This window comes from Clarias gariepinus, chromosome 12 (assembly GCF_024256425.1).
Source record: "Clarias gariepinus isolate MV-2021 ecotype Netherlands chromosome 12, CGAR_prim_01v2, whole genome shotgun sequence".
Lineage (NCBI taxonomy): Eukaryota > Metazoa > Chordata > Actinopteri > Siluriformes > Clariidae > Clarias > Clarias gariepinus.
In genome coordinates, this window is record NC_071111.1 from 20936461 (window position 1) to 20953720 (window position 17260).

General features: G+C 38.4%; 1 protein-coding gene across 2 annotated transcripts in view; it reads left to right on the forward strand.

Moving 5' to 3' along the window:
• LOC128534463 (thyrotropin-releasing hormone-degrading ectoenzyme-like) overlaps positions 1-17260 on the forward strand; it is a 204486-nt gene that overhangs the window by 10763 nt on the left and 176463 nt on the right. For both annotated transcript variants that reach the window (XM_053508894.1, XM_053508893.1), the window contains exon 3: positions 1743-2016. In XM_053508894.1, the coding sequence (XP_053364869.1) occupies positions 1743-2016 (274 nt within the window). The remainder of the gene's footprint in view (positions 1-1742; positions 2017-17260) is intronic.

The following is a 17260-nucleotide window of genomic DNA, read 5'->3' on the forward strand; positions in this document are numbered from 1 at the left end:
AATGCAGGCAACACTAATGCAAGGCAGGACTAATTGTACACAGTGAAGCTTTAGAGCTCACAGCTCTTTGCTTCTTCTCGGCCCACACTTGATTTTAACACTCTATTTGACATTCTCTAGGAACTGTGCAGAATCCAGCAATTAAGAGTTTAAATCCAGATGATGCCACAGCCATCTGTGGCCAGGAGCCTAAGAGAGCAAAATTGGCCATGCTGTCTGGGAGGGAGGGAGGGAGGGGTTGCATACGCCCAGGATTGGATAGTGTCACTATAATTGAGAGGGGAGACGAAGTATGCCATCCCTCCCTTTCTCCCTCCCTCCCTCCCTTATCAATCATAGTTCCCCTAGTCAGTCATCTGCATCTGTGAACTCATGCATGCAGAAAGGGGTGGATAGCACTTTCCTTTAAGTGTGACACGCCGCTCCCCATAACATTGCATGAGCACCAGTTTGAAAAGATGTGGTTGGCTTGGCTCACGTGCCTGTTGTAAAATAGCTGTCTGACAGTTGTGATTTAGCAATGACTAAATCTGGGAGGAAGTCATAAGGGAAAAAGAGGTGGTTTATCGGTTATCACATCAAGATGGTTTTTGGAATTTTAATGTAATTTTAATAGGGTTTTTACAGGTGTATTTGGCCAAGCCTGAGGTAACCTACAGTATACAGTAGGATTTGGGGCCAGGGGTAGCTCAGTGGTTAAGGCATTGGACTACGGTTCGGAAGGTCCCAGGTTCAAACCCCACAACCACCAAGTTGCCACTGTTGGGCCCTTGAGCAAGGCCCTTAACCCTGAACTGCTCAGATGTGCTCAAATAAGAACGTCTGCCAAATGCCTAAATGTAAATTTGTTTCATCACAAAGGGGCACGCAGGAAGAGAAGATATAGTAATTTAAAAGTTCAGTGAATGACACCCTTATACCATAAAAAAAATCGACCTGGAAAAAATCATTAGTTCCCCAAATTTTACAGATGGCTCTGTGCATTTTTTAATACACACTTATTTTTATAAATTTAATAAACACGATCTTACGCCTACATTCCGCACACTTTACGGTAACACAAAATTGAACAGATGGCGTTGTACATTTAAAAAAACGTGCTTATGAGGGTGCAATTTAATTCTATGCAAACGAAATTGGGGGCACAGCAGGTACAGTAGGTATTAAATCATTGGCACATTTTTAATGCTTCTTAACACATTTACAGTAATCTCATATTTATGGCTAATACAAATTTCTCTATGGAAAAACTGCCATCTCTAAAAGATGTTGTATGATGATCACCTTCATGCAATATTTCTTTCCTGAATATAAAAACCACGGCATAATTTAATTCTTTAAAAAAGAATGTCTCAGGGTACATCAAATGGGCCTGTCATCAGTAAAAAAAAAAAATCACAACTATTTGAACCTTCAAAATTCACAGTTAAACTTTTAAAAGAACCGGGAGATGGTGAAATTACTTTTTCAGTCGTGATCGATTGTTCACTTAAATGTGTTTTTTGACATATTCAAGGTCTCCTGTTACTTATTTCTATTCACTCTTATGTTCTCTCCTTTCGTTTTGTCGCTCATTTTCTTTCTCCATACTCCTGGTTCATCTTGTCTTACCTCTTATCACTCTGATATCCTTTATTCTTTGAATTTCTTCTCTTAAAATTTTATCTTTGTGTCTCTTTCGGCCTTCTCCATCTTTTTTTTTTTAAACACCCCCTTTCTCTCACTCTCTCACCACTTTATAGGTATCTTGCTGTGACCCAGTTCTCACCGACTCATGCAAGAAAGGCTTTCCCGTGTTTTGATGAGCCAATCTACAAAGCCACCTTCATTGTGAGACTGAGGCATGATGCCTCCTACCAGTCCCTCTCGAACATGCCCATTGAGTCATCCAGCCTGGATGAGGACGGCTGGGTAACCAATCACTTTTACAGGACACCTCGCATGTCTACGTACTATCTGGCCTGGGCAGTGTGCAACTTCACGTACCGCGAGGCGATCACAGATGGTGGAGTTGTGGTAAGTCTTACATCATGTAATGTAATGTTTAAAACCCACCCATGATTTAACATGCACACTTTCTAATAGCAATTTACATACTGTAGTTAATACATGAACAATATGATGTGCCAGACTTGGTAAAGTGTGAGAATCAATTAATCATGAACAATAAGTTTAGCCAAAAATACCAGTAGGGACGTTTTGGCAAGACTTTGCAATTGATTATATTCTTACATAAAAAGGATGTACTCGGAGTCACTTTTGTATGTCGGTCTAGATCAGATGTATACAGTATATCCAACATCCATCAAGTCATGTGACGTTATTGAAAATGGTCATGTGACTTTTTGCCTGTGCGCATGTGTGGGGGACTCACTGGTTTCATAAGTCAGTGCTGGCAATGTGAACAGGGATTTCATAGCAGTGCTAGCAATAGCTGCTAAAACAGCTAAAGAAAGGCTGCTGGCTTTGTTCCTTTTTCTGGATCTCAAGAATATACACCTTACTTACTGCAAAACCACTATCACATGTGCTTTAATCCGGTCTGACTAAATAATTTAAATTGAACAATGTCAGGAGTAGCTCAGAGGTTAAGACATTGGACTATGGCTCTGAAGGTTCCCGGTTTAAACCCTAAGACCACCAAGATGCTGCTGTTGGGCCTTCAAACAAGGTTCTTAACTCTCAGATGTATAATGAGGTAAAACTAAATGGAAGCTGTTTTGGGTCATGTGTAATGTGAATGTAGCCTTATAAACCCAAGCATGTTTGTAAAAACAGCCTTGGTCACCTACTGTATTAATCAGTAGGGATGAGCTGGATGAGCTTTTTAATATGTAATAGGTGAGAGATCAACAGATGAGACTTACTGTACAACAAATCATCACGAAACAGGCAGCGTCTGGATAATGTTATAAAGAAAAAAAGTGCACGGTTATCAAATTAGTCTCGCCAGGTTATGGAGGAAGCTGCAGGGTCATTACTCAACAATATCTTGTAATAATATACAAGACTTATGAGAAATATTTCAGAAAGGAACATGATACAGTTTAAAAGGTCAGATTTTTTTTTTTTTTGCAACCTATGATTGGCATGAGTGCTAAATACACACATGAAGAGAGACTTATTTGACACAAATATTGTACATATACTGTACTTACTGTATATGCATATAGCAAACATTTATAGAAGGGACTTCTTCATAGCCACGCTGTATCACCCAATTGAGAGTGGGCTTCCTGTTGAGTCTGGTTCCTGTAAAGGTTTATTATTGTCATTCCAGCAGGTTTTTCTTTGTCATCATCGCATCTACAGTACCTTGCTCATTAGGGACAGATGAAACTAAATATAATTGCCTTTAACAGCAGTTACATGCATTACATGCACTAAAATATTGGTATTGAAGTGTTGCACAACAGGAAATCAAAAGCAATCCAGGTGTGACACATTAAGAAGAGAAAAGCAGTAGTGTATCTAATATTGTTTGTTGTGGCTGCGAAGTGATGGGAAAAAATCTATTCAGTTACATATTGCAACTTATGTATCACCAAAATGCATATTTTTTAAATAAATATTGATATGTCAATAATTATGCCTTAACGCATTAAATTAATCTAAAAGGTTTAACGTGTTACAATTTTTTTAACAAAAATTAAACTTATGACCAGGTTCGGCCCTAATGGCTTCCCATAATATTAAGTTTGGATCAAACCAAAGTTGTGTGCTTAAGCTACCTTCAAGGGGAACTATTTTTACAGGAATGCATTTAAGCCCAATCCCAATTCTATTTTCTACCCCTCGCCCCTTCCCCTTGTCCCTTAAAACGAAGTGGAAAGGGGAAGGGTTAAAATATTTCCCCTAAGAAATGGAAAACCACTTCAACACTGTTATACGTCATCATACGTATCCGTTCATTTACATGTACACATACAGTATGGCCGTAAGCTATGTAGGTAAAACAAACAATGCGTTATCAAATGCTCGGCAAACTGGCGTGCTACTGAACTTTCATATTTGTGTGTAGCATGCAGTAAAGTGTATATGACATAAAAATATATTTTTGTAATATCGCGCAATCTATCCGCTCGCAAATTTTTGCGATTTTTTTGCAGAACATCACCAAACACAAACACAAGACTAAAGATAATATACATATAATGAAAACTTGTCATAAAAATCCTTATTAATGGCAAAAATTACTTGGATTTTACGGGTCTGCTTGCTCGAGTGAGCAGCCATCTTGAAAATTTCGCTTAGCCCTTCGTTTGAAGTGAGATCCTGAAAAATTTTCCTTTGGAGGGCTATCTGGAGGGGTAGGGCTAAGTGTAGGGGTAAGGGGTAGAATTGGGATTGGGCTTAAATGTAAGCTGTGGGAGTGGTGGCTTAGGTGACTAAGGTTCCAGGTTGCTGATTCTTGGCTCTGATGATCTGGGTTTGAGCCCTGCTGTCAGTGGTTTTGCCACACCCCATACTACCCAGTGACTACATGCACTGCTGGTCCTATTAGAGAGATTTTTATTTAACATTTATTAAATGTTAATGTTTGAGATATTATAAAACTGCATAATCTGTTTTCTCTAACCAGATTGTTATGCATTTTTTTATTCCTACATTGCACATTAATAAATCAAGTACGCCTGTATACTAGTAAATCGGAGTATTTTGAAATTTTGATTAATCACAGAATATGACTGTAATTAACTAGATAAATTTTTTCAATCGATTGAGAGCACTTTGTTCTATGCATATTTGCACACCAGTACAGTATATTTCAATTTGTACAGTATATTTCTATTTTTATGCACATCATATTTCTATGTACAGTATATTTCAATTTTTATGCATATCATATTTCTATTTTTATTTTTAGTTCCATTTTTTTTTTAGCACATTTCTATTTTTATTTTTAGTTCAATTTTTTCCTAGTTTAATTTAATTTTTTTATTTAATTTCTATCGTATTCTTTTATTTATATTTATTTCTTATTTGTAAACTTTACTTCTCTTTTAGGGTCAATAGCAGTCGTATAATGCATTTCACTACATTTCGTACTGTGTATGTTTGTGTATGTGACAAATAAAATTTGAATTTGAATTTGAATTTAAATTAATTTAAAAATGAAATTGGCGGAAAGCACATCTTTTTAAGGGCTATAGCATTCACACCCTCTTGGCTCAGGTTTAGTCTAGAGGTAAAAATACATCACTTAACACTGTCAGAGATTTCCCCTAATAAACACTTAGATTGCATTTAGAAATGTCATTCCTAGGTTTAACAGGATTATAAAAAAGAAAAGCAGAAACAGTGTGCTTTTTTCATATTCATTTCTTTATTTATACTACCACACTTTATTTAATATCTAAATTAATCTGATCCATTGACTCCAACTGTACAGTTATGTTTGAGTTAAATGAGGTAAAACATTTTTAATTTGTCTTAAACTCAGACTATAAGGTTCCTCAAAGTCTTTAGTGAATATGCTCACAGCTGTTGCAGTACTTAATAAAAGAAGATAATTATGATTAGAGTGGAATCTGATTAGTAATAACCAGCACGATCATCTGTTTAATAATGCTTTGTTGCGTAACTCCTCTGGCTGTAATCAGCAAGCACAAATGTTCGAGAAGAATTCAGCAAGATAAAATAAGGTGAAGAAAAAAAACCTCACATCTGTTATTTATTTTTAGGGTGTGCTTTTAGGGTTTGTGCATTTCAAACAATTCAAAACATTTCTCTCTCTCCCTCTCTGTCTCTCTTTGGAAATCTAAGTCTCATTCTCGTTTTTTTAAGGCAGCTAATCTAGCTGCTACTGTCACCTTGGAGTTGATGGTATCGCTCTCATTTCACACACCATGAGCCAGGAGCTTCCCATGCAGAAAGTATAAAGCTTCCAACTATGTGCGTAGAATATGCAGCATATTTGCTCTTGTTAGATTTTTGCTTGTGTTGCTTCATTTTTATAGAAGAGGATGGTCATGGTCTCGTTCTATCTATTGAAGTATTTGAAAAAAAGTTTACATTTAATATGAATCGAACTTATAGCCACAAAAGTGAAACGGTACCTCTGGTCTATTGTGCATAACAGATGTTTCTTCTGCTACCTTAAATGGGCCCGATCAAGCTGCTAGATGACTATAATTTCTAATCTAAAGTGTCATTTTGAAGATGAAATGCTCTTCAATGTGAACCAATTAGTAAGAATTAAAAGCTTGTTTTTGTTTTTTTGCACAAATGTTTCACTATGTGCTTCTTGGAGGGTTGGAGAACACCAAACTTACATACAGTACCTACAAGTTAAAAGTTTGGAAACAGCTCCTAAATAAATGCTTTTTCCTGATTTCTTTCTACTGTGAAACAATACTGAAGGCATCCAAAATATGCAATAATCTCCTCTGAACTGTTGATATTAAGATATGTCTTATGAGGCTGGTAACTTTAAATGAATGGTGGCACTGCTTAGTTTTGATCTCACCTAGTCTTCAGTCTGCCCTCAAGCACCTTAATAAAAACTTAATCACTGTTCTTGGCCAGCATCCTACTTATATTAGTGTAATTACTCTCACCACCATCTGGGTAATTTCTTTCATCAATGACTACGCTCAGTAAGCTTTACATTTACTTTCAATATCGTGGCCTGTAGCAGTTAGCCATGCACTAGCTCTCTCCATCAATCACATTAGACGGGCAACTCATCTGGGTAGCCTGTCATCTGTCAAAATGGCAAAGAGGTCTGTGAAGTATCAGAAAAAGTGAAGGAATTATCCTGGTGTTAAGACCTGTTTAGAATGTACAGTACTGCTATACACATCACCAGGCACATTGACTTTGTCAAACCATTAACATTCATGCCACCTAGGTTTTGCGTTTCCTTGTGACATTCGGGTGTATCTGGTCCCTTGGTGATTGGCTCTACAAGACCTCTGAGGATGTTCTGTGGTGTCTGTCACTAGGATGCTGCCAGTACATCATTAGTGTGATGTGGGTTAAAGGGTGAGGCTTCCATGGCTTGGACTTGTTTGTCCAGTGCGTCCTATGGAAGCTTGATCAAGCTGGAATCTAGGGAGTTTGGAGGCTAGGCTTCTCTTAGGCCCTGTGCTTGGTGTGCTGTGGTGCACTGGGGGTTCTGATTCCTTTTTTGTCATGGCATTGACTTTTCAGTGATTTGTGCTGAATTGGCTTTTCTGTAGGCTTTCGACTTAACGAGCTTGCCTTTGGTCCCTGTGGGCATGAGTGAGTCTTGGGCGCCAATGATCCTGTCACCAGATTGCTGGTGTATAGTTGGCGTTCAATGTTGTTCAGTTCACCTGGTAGTGGTATTAATGTTATGGCTAATGATGGTGTATATACAGTACAGATGCTCAGAAAGTATTTCACTCTTAAAACCTTAATAAAATATATCATTTTTTATTTAATTTGCAAAAAAACATCTACAAGCTCTACACATTTTTTATTTATTTTTTTTATTAATGTTAAAGCCTAGAAGCATTAAAACCTTTTGAATAAAATAACACTATTGTTTATATACCCGGGCAGCCACCCAAAGCCGAGAAAAAGAATGGAAAATCTTGTAGGTGACCATAAATTGGTTGTCAGAGAAATGAGAGAGGATTTGCCAGAAGAAGACCAATAACTGCCATCCACCAATCGGGTGTTAATGTTAAAGTGTCTTTTCTGACTTGTACACAAATCAATACACCTGAATGAAGCTAAGACCTTTTTATCACCCGGCTAGCTCCACTGCTACTGTACACTGAATCTCAGGAGCAGAACAATCCTGTGGCAATGTCTTTCAAAAGCCAGGATAGCAGGACTGGGAGGATTGCCAAAATATAGTGTCATCCCTGTGGAAAACATACTCTACAGCGTTTAGGGTCCCAGATTGGGAAAAGTGTAACCTTCCAACACATCAGTGACTTCAAGTCCTATAATGCTAAAGCAAAGACTGGACTTGGGAACCCAAAAGGAAATCCCTAGTGAGCCATGAAACAGAGCAAAAGCAACCATCTCCATCCATCTAAGTGACTCTATGAGGTTTTGAATGATTTTATCATGTAGCATCATACCCTGAATGGAGCCGAGTATGCGTCAGTAAAAGCATCTACTGTGCAGATGCATGTTTAGGACCCTTGTCTTTTTGAAAGTTAAAATACAGTGAGTTTTTTTTTATTGTATTTTATATGGCTTCTTTTTATGGATGTTTTTCCCTCTGAATATTCCTTCATAAAGCCCAACTACACTATACGGCCAAACGGACGTGGACACCTGAAGAGCACAGCCTTATACTGTACAGTATATGGGCCTTCCCCAAACCGTTTTCACAAAGTCAAAGCTCAGAATGGTCTAAAAGATCTATGTATGCTGTAGTAATAGAATTTATATTCACCTGAACTATAAAGCCTCGTGCAAACCTGCCTCAGCAGGACAGTGTCTGCATGTACAAACCGAGGTCCACGAATGGACACAAAGCCACATTCCTAAATCTAGTATAAAGCCTTGCCAGGGAAGTGAAGGTTATTATAACAGAAAAGGAGAGAATCCATTCGTTTTGGGATGTTCCCCAAGCACATATGGTTGTGTTAGCCAAATCCAGGAGTTCAGTATGGTGTTGCTAAAGGTGACTCTAATAGACACTCGGTCAACATCAAGTTTTAAACCTCACTATGCAAATATTTTTAAAAATTTGATGTGTCCTGATTGTAGTGAGTACTGAACTAAGGTCTGTAATAATACTTATGTAATAGCACTTTTTTTGGTCTGGTTGGATCAGCGATAGGTGAAGGCAGAAGATAGTTATACTGTATGGTGGGAAGCTGCTGCTTTTTTGTGTTTTATAACTAGCTGCTAATAGAAAATTAAGGCAGTGGTGGTTCAAACTGTAAAGGCAGTAGGGTACTGATCTAAAGGGTTGCGGTTGAAACCCTAGCACCACCAAGTTGCCACTGTTGAACCCTTGAACAGGACACTTACAGTAACACTATCTGGACCAGGGGTGCTGTATCCTGGCTGACCCTGCGGTCTGACCCCAGCTTCCTAACTGGAATATGTGAAAAAAAAAATCAGTGTGACAAATAATTGAATATTGTTATTAAATTCATGATGAGTTATGTTGATTGCTACAGGAAAGTAGTCATTGCGAGCCAGGCAGAATTTAATGGGCGCATGAAAGATAGTAGTCATATCGAAGGACAAATTACAGCAAATGCTTACAGTCTTTGACTTCATAACCTCTTGTTTACACAGTAACGTTGAACGTTTTGTAATGTCAGAACGGATGTTGTTATATGCAGAGATAATTTCCTCATTTAGTTCATCAATTGCTATTTAGACTACTGATTTCAGATGACCTCAGCTAAAAAGCTAAGTGTTGGCCAGAATGATAAGATTTGATTTTCCTATTGTTCGTTTTAAAGCCAGCTTAGGTCTAAAATGAAAAAAAAAAAAAAATAATAAAATAAATAAATAGTGCATTTGATAGACAGAAAATGCATATCCAGACTTTTGGGTCACTTTTCGTTGTCTGTTGGTAAACTTGGTTTATAGATTTTTTTAAACCCTGGAACAGACATGACCTGGCTAAGTGCAGGCTTACATGTGCTAAAGGCAGTGTGTTGGGTTTTCAGCATTGCACGGGCTTCTGCAGTTACCTACACATTCTGCCCTTTCAGACCAGGTTCCTTGGTCATCACCCAACTCTTTGCCTGTTACCAAGTGTCTGAATTTTAGTTCAGTTAACTCAGAGTCCTGCACTTGCATCCATCGAGTATGTGGATATGTCGTAGAAGATTGTGCCAAAAAATTGAATGCAGCGGGTAACAGTGAGCTTGTCAAGCCGTCACCATTCAAGCGTGTGTTGTTGGAGAGCAACAACAGTAATTCACTGCTATCCGTGGCACATTAGGGGAACTCAACTCTAACAACTAGTGTTTTCCCCTGTACTTCCTCCTATTATGGTGTCTCGCAGCTGCCCTACTACTGCTCAGCTCAATAGGTATAATAAAAACCCTTCCAAATGTCTAGGATTCCTGGTGCAGTAATTGTTATAATATAGAGTAAGCACTTTTTTTTTTTGGTAGAGTCAATGTCAGACAATATCAAGATACCTTGCTTTAGTTTGGACTACTGGCATCTGGTCTAACAAGGAGAAATCACATTGTTATATCATTTCTTGCCTGAGCTTTTTCTTAAAAAATCAGCATCAATCATTTCCTTGAGGGAAAAGAAGCTATGATCATGTTTAAACACTGGCAACATCCTACAGCAAAGTATGTCTTATATTGTAGCTTCACACCATAACTTAAGGTAATGGATGGAATGAATCAGTCCTCGGAAAAAAAATACTATCACTGAAAACTTGATGACTTAATGATCTTGAGTTTTGACAGTTGTCTCAACAGAATAATTCGGCACAAGCTGCTGTAGCCAGAGTGAGAGAGGATACTCTAGTTTACAAAATGTCAGAAATTCCCCAGATACACTGCCGGTCAAAAGTTTGGACACACTTTTTAATTTCATGGCCTTTTCTGATTTCTTCAAAGTTGAAGGCGTCCAAAATATACAATAATTACAATATACAACAGTTGATATTGAGATGCGTCTGCAACATCTCATAACAATCTGTATAACAGCTCCAGTCCGAGGTGCTGTTTGTTAATATGTTATTTTTGAGGCTGGTGACTCTAAATGAGCTTCTCCTCTGCAGCAGAGGTAAGTTTTGGTCTTGTTTTTCTGGAATGATCTTCATGAGAGCCAGTTTCATCATAGTGTTTGATGGGTTTTGCAAACGCACTTGACAATACTGTTCCCGTAAGAACTATTCCAGATCAGCTGACCTTCATGGCAAAAGAATTAATAAAAAAAATGTGATTGGCATGCCGTCGACCCCTAAGGGTTTTTGTTAATAAAACTATATCATAGCAACCCAGAAAAAAAGATAAACGTTTTCGTCCCAAAAAGTTTATTGCCAAATTAATGTTTATTACTAAATTAATGTTGAAAATAAAAAATAGTCATATGTCAGATTCTTGTCTCCACGCGGGTTGGAGACCCGTCCCCATGCTTAGCGCTCAATTCACATGCAAGATTTATGTTCATTTAGATGTTTTTCTATGGGCACACACCCCAGACTTTCATAAACTCAGGTCAATCTGCCAGGCTTGTTTATTCTCCATTTTATCTGCATATATGCTAGAGTTTAAAATTGTGTTTTTTTACTATGTGTACTTTGACATACTTTGACATACTTGACATAAGTTTAAAAATCACACATGGGCCTCCAAGTGGCGCAGTGGTAATGTACTTGTTCTTTTATCCAGAGATCGCAAGTTCGATTCCCGGGTGATGCTGTAACCTTGCGCAGCTGGAGGTCTAGAGAGAGCTGATTGGCCGAGCTCTCTCAGAGGGGGGCATGAGAGGTACTTTAATCACGGCTCTACAGCCAATCAGAGGCGTCACGCAAGGAGCTCACACGCTGTGCTCCGAGTGTGGTACGCTGCCCACCCCCCTGACAACCCCAAACCCAAAAGCCCCCCCCCCCCCCCCCCCCCCCAACGTTGCATGACTGAGCAGTTCGGGTTGATGTAAGATGCGGTCGGCTGGCGTCATGTGGCTCGGAGGAAACACATGATAGTCTTCGACCCTCCAGACTAAGTGACGGGGAGCAATTAGATACGACTAATAAAAAAATCACCCCCCAAATTACAAGTCTTATTTATTTATATAAGCCACATCATGCTCTACATAAATAAGAGAAATTTAGTAGCTACTATATTAGTAAAGATTTGAAATTTACACAAATTTATAGACCGCAGAATCACTGCGGGTCTTAAGAAAGGCCTCAGACTCCTAAGCTTACTGTTGTTGTTATTACTCTATTCCTAATTCCATGTGTTATTTCATAGTTTAGAAGTCTCCAGTATTGTTCTAGAATGTTGAAAATAAATCCAAACTGGTGTTCATGCCTTTGAATAGTAATATTTATCTCTTAGTATGGTCATAGTTTATGTACTGAATGCTGGGGTCTAAATCAAATTACTGTAAGCTGACATTGCTTCATTTAAGTCTTGTGTGATTGAATTTTTCATGAATGTAGGTGTAAAGCTGATTGACATTTACAGAAGAATTCAAGCACAGTGAAGTGATGAGCCTCTTAGCCGCAGTAAACCATTTGAATGGTTCACTCGTTTTAAAGAAGGCTAACCTTCCGTGACTAATGATCCTGGCCGAGGTGGCTCAGCATCCAGTGCAGTCATTCCCGTGAACATACAGCGACTGTACTGCCGGATCTTTGGAAATCAACAGATAACTTGTCACCACCTTGCGAAAGAGAAACATCTGTCTTGAGTTGTCTACACTGACCACAGAAACCTAAAGTGACCCATATCACCACATTATATTACACAGGATCCAAGAGCACGAAAGCCTATTTCCTATAAGTATAAGTAGGTTTAAATTCTTACACCTAATCCTAAATAGAGGCATGGTGGTGATGCGAGTAGCGTTTTTTCACAGCTCCAGATGGATTGAGCCTTGAGCTTGGGTTACACTCTGTATGAAGTTCCTGTTCATATTCCAGCCATGAGAGCATGTGCATTATCTGGCGTCTTTTCTTTCCTTCTACTGTACAAAAACTTGTAGATACAATAAGTAGATTGACTAATCTGTTTAAGTGAATACTCCCAAACCGCTCCCAGTGTAAGAGCTCTGGATCCTTCATGACCCAGATCGGGTTGAAGTGAAAGAATGAATGACTAAAGGTGAAATCAATGTTTCTAATTGAAAAACATGTCAATATTGTATTGCATGTCAATGTTGATTCTCATTCCTATGCCTAATCTCCTCTATTTAATTAAATTTCAATGCAATTCAATTTATTTCCAAAGCACAGTCCTGACCAAAGTGCTTGTATAATTTATATAGAATTTGACATACAGTCAGATGATACTGTAGGAAGAAGAGATTTGTTGGTAGTTTAAGCAGGTGGCAACTTAAAGCAGCTCCTGAGAACGCATGGTCTTTCTTTTGTTTTAATCATAAACATGTGATTTTCAGGAGTAATTTATTAGAAGGTCGAAGTGGCCTGTCTGACGTATAAGAACTAATTACATCACTAATTTGCTCTAGATCCAGGTCATGTAGTACCTCAATAACGAACAGCAAAAATGTCCTGTATATTTGGTTCCATACTTGACCAAAAGCCAATGTAAAGATGCAACGACTAATGAAATACATTTTCTTATTCTTAAACTACTAAGACACCTGGAAACATCGTTGTGGGCGAAGGCTGATGTAAAGGAATTGCACTAATTGAGCTACGATGTAATAAAAGCATGCAAATTTTAAATCCAAGTCCTTATACTTGAGGATAGATTTCAATTTTGCAATAAGTCTCAGCTGATAAAAGCTACCCGTTCCTTATTTGTAAAGACTTTATTCGTGAGGTGAATTTGAAAGTCAAACATCACCCAAGGTGTTTTGTAAAATGAGATAGGTTAGAGAAAACAAAGGCCTCAAGTCCATTCGTTCATCTTCTATACAGTACCTTTTATCCTATACAATGTTGCTTGGGGCCTGGAGCCAATCCCAGGTGACATTGAGAACAAGGCAAGGTACACCCTGGATGGACTGCTAATCCATCACAGGGCACACACACACACATACACTATGGGTAATTTGGGAACGCTAATTAGCCCAATCCACATGTCTTTGGGGAGAACATGCAAATCGCATGCATACAGACCCAAGGTGGGAATCGAGCACCGACCCTGAAGGTGCACGGCAACAGTGCTAACCATTTAACCACCGTGCCGCCAGACCCCTGGCCAATGATGTCCCCAGAAGGACAACAATGAACCTATTGTCATATCATAAAGCAAGTCTGATTCATAGAGACCTTACAACTTACCAGAGTTAAAATGTTCACTGATAATGTTGTGATCTTGCTGGTAATGTTTTTGCTTTAGTGGATCAGAGTTGTTTTGCTGGTTTTATCATCAGACCTTGTTTTACTGCTCCATGGTCCGGTTTTGATGCTGATGCTTTCTGATGCCCTATTTAAATAATTTCAGTGGTGGATGGGGGGTCAGCATGGGCACTCTGACTGGCTGTGTATATGCATATGCAGCAAAGTGCAACTGACTATGTTCTGACACCTTTCTATCAAATACACTATTAAATCGTTCTTCAATTTGTGCTGGAGTGGCTTTTCTGTAGGATCAGACAAGAAAGGCCTTGACTCCTCACATGCATCTATGAACCTTCGGCATCCATTACTCTGTTCATAGGATGTATTTCAAAGCACAGCACAGCCCAAAAGACATCTAACAGATAGTGGCAATAACAGGGGATTTCAAGATCAAGTTTACTTAGAGAGACTTTATTCACAGATTATTCACTGACTTTGGCCCATTTGTGAGATTAAGCTCACAGGAACTAGGTAGGTCTGCCCTGGATTCTTTAACAAAATCAAACACCTGCGTTGCATGAACCAGTGCAAACTTTTTTTGAGGTTATTATGGTATTTCAAATCGTAGGGGGGAGGGGGGGTGTTAATAGAGGGGTTGATTTCTATCACTGTGCTGTTTCTTTGAAATAAGTATAATTTCAGTATTTTTAAATTTCAGAGATTTAAATAATTGGATTTGTATGTCATGTAGGTTCACGTTCATAATTACTAGGGACTTTTTTTATCTGACTCCAATGTAGACGCTGCTGTCCTTTGAAAAGGCGCACCTTGAAACACCTTTGCTCTCTCCACCTGGGTTAAAACACATCATGAGTTTCCGCCACCACTCATTCATTTCAAACATTGACAGCAAGCAGTTAGTCGGCTGTATTTTTTTGTATTTTTATTTCCAGAAGAAAAATGAAAGCCAGATGCATTGCTTTAGGTGTAGTAGCAGCTATTGCTAGCAGTGCTATGATGCTGCTGACGTCATACGTCATTGCTCATAGGCCAAACGTTGCATAAATTCCGATCAGCCCATTCTCATTTAAGTCAAATGCAAAACTCTTAGGCACCCTTAAGAACTGCGGATGGTTCTGCAGGATACTCGGTAAAACTTTGTTACTAATTTCCTTATAAAACTGCGCACCTGAGACTAAAGGGTACTCAAAGCATCATCAAACCAAATACTGTGACTTTTATTTTTTTTATCATATTTATTAGCATATGCGGTAACATTTTGCACAATACTATAATCTGATCCAGGGCCACATATGAACATGACTTAAGTCCAATCTGAAAAGCATCAGATCATTCACTCACTCACTCACTCACTCATCTTCTATACCGCTTTATCCTGTATTCAGTGTCACGGGGACCTGGAGCCTGTCCCAGGAGGCTTAGGGCATGAGGTGGGGTACACTCTGGACAGGGTGCCAATCCATCGCAGGGCATACACACACATACACACACTCAATCACACACTACAGGCAATTTTTGGGAACTCCAATTAGCCTAACCTCCAGGAGTTTGGACAGTGGAAGGAAACCGGAGTACCTGAAGGAAACTCACCAAGCATGAGGAGAACCTGCAAACTCCAGCATCTGATCAGTCAGTCCCAAAAATCAGATTTGTGTGACATTAGGGTATAAAAAAAAAATAATAATAAATAAATAAAAAAAAATTCAGTACAAACTAAGAAACTTAAGACCTTCTATCCTTAATCCTTTTATCCATTTATGTATTGTTAAAAAAAAATTATATTTATTATTATCTTTTAAGACTTAAAAAAAATAGTCTTAATAAAATTATTTTTCTGCATTTAATTACTTTTATGCACCTTTAATTATCGTGATCCGTTAAATGCTTTTATTAGTAGGACACGTGCACTAATCAGGGTTTATTTCATGAAATATATAAAGTATATAAAAGTCCATGGCCATTAATTTTTTATATTAAACAGTTGTTTCTAGTAACAGATGGAGAAATGTTTCTTACATAATTCGTACATAATTACATAGAGTAACATTACATCTGGAACTTTGATAAATACAGGGTAATGTAGGAGTAGTGTTGAATGAATATTTCTATAGTATGATGTCTCCAATTATACAGCAGGTGCGTATAAACTGATGGCATTACCAGCCCTGCTGTAAACAGGTTAACTCATATTTCTGCCTCTTTCTTCTCCTCTCTTTGCTCTTTCCTCAGCACATGAAAATAGTTTTTCATGTTTTTCTAGTTTCTTATAATTTAGTCATGCAAAAGCGTGACTGATACAGCGCCACATTATCTCAAACCCCCCCTACCAGCTCTTTTCAGCCTTGAAAATTCCTGAGTTTTGGATCAGTGTGTCCTGCATATGAAAGAGGCTTTTTTTTTTTTTTCTTTTGAGAGGACTGACACCTGTTTTTGTGATGTGCAATACATAGCATGTAAACATGTAATACCATTGTTCCCAGCTTTTGTGTTCTGCATCAATCTGATTAGGAGATGTACAGTATGTGTAAGCATGCATATAAAACAGGCATATTGTATGCAAAATCATGGCATCAATAAATTAATTAGACCTAACAGATTCTAAGTCTCCCCATGAGTTCTAGAAGCTTGATCGGACATCTGTTATTGTCTTTAATGCGTCCTGTTTTATGTGTAATGCTGCAGCTGGCCGTGCTCATTCAGGCTGGTGTCAGCACCCTGCGTCCTGTCACGATTGTATCGAACTCTCTGCTCTCTGTGGACGCTGCTACATATGGTTTCCTGCCACCAGTTTGGCCTCCAGGCTCCTTCACAATCATTAATTTTGCAACACAAATACCAGTGTTACTGTGGGATGTCAGGCTGTTAAGTTCTTTTCTCGGGTCTAGAGGAAGAGACATCAGTATGGGATTAAAATGAAAGAATCAGACGGAAATATACTGAAAAAAACTAAAAGTATTTTTAATTATACTATAAGTCAAAAGTAATTTTTTTGAAATATAAGAAGTTATCCGATTTGATTTTAAAACTATGAAACTACTAATCCAATAATGCACTGACTTTGATTATGGCAAATCAACATAGATCCTGGAATATACACATACCATTAGGAAAAGTGATACACCTGTGATACAGTACATTCAGGTCGTCAGCTGGCTTAATTTTTTTTTTCACCACGTAACGTTGTTGAGCCTAGACTTGACCAACTAAAGCAACCCCAGATCATAACACTGCCCCCAGAGGCTTGTACAGAGAGCATCATGCATCATGAGTACATCGCTTCATACGCTTCCCTACCACTGTATTATATGATCGCAAGGGTCAATTTTACACAAATGAAATTTG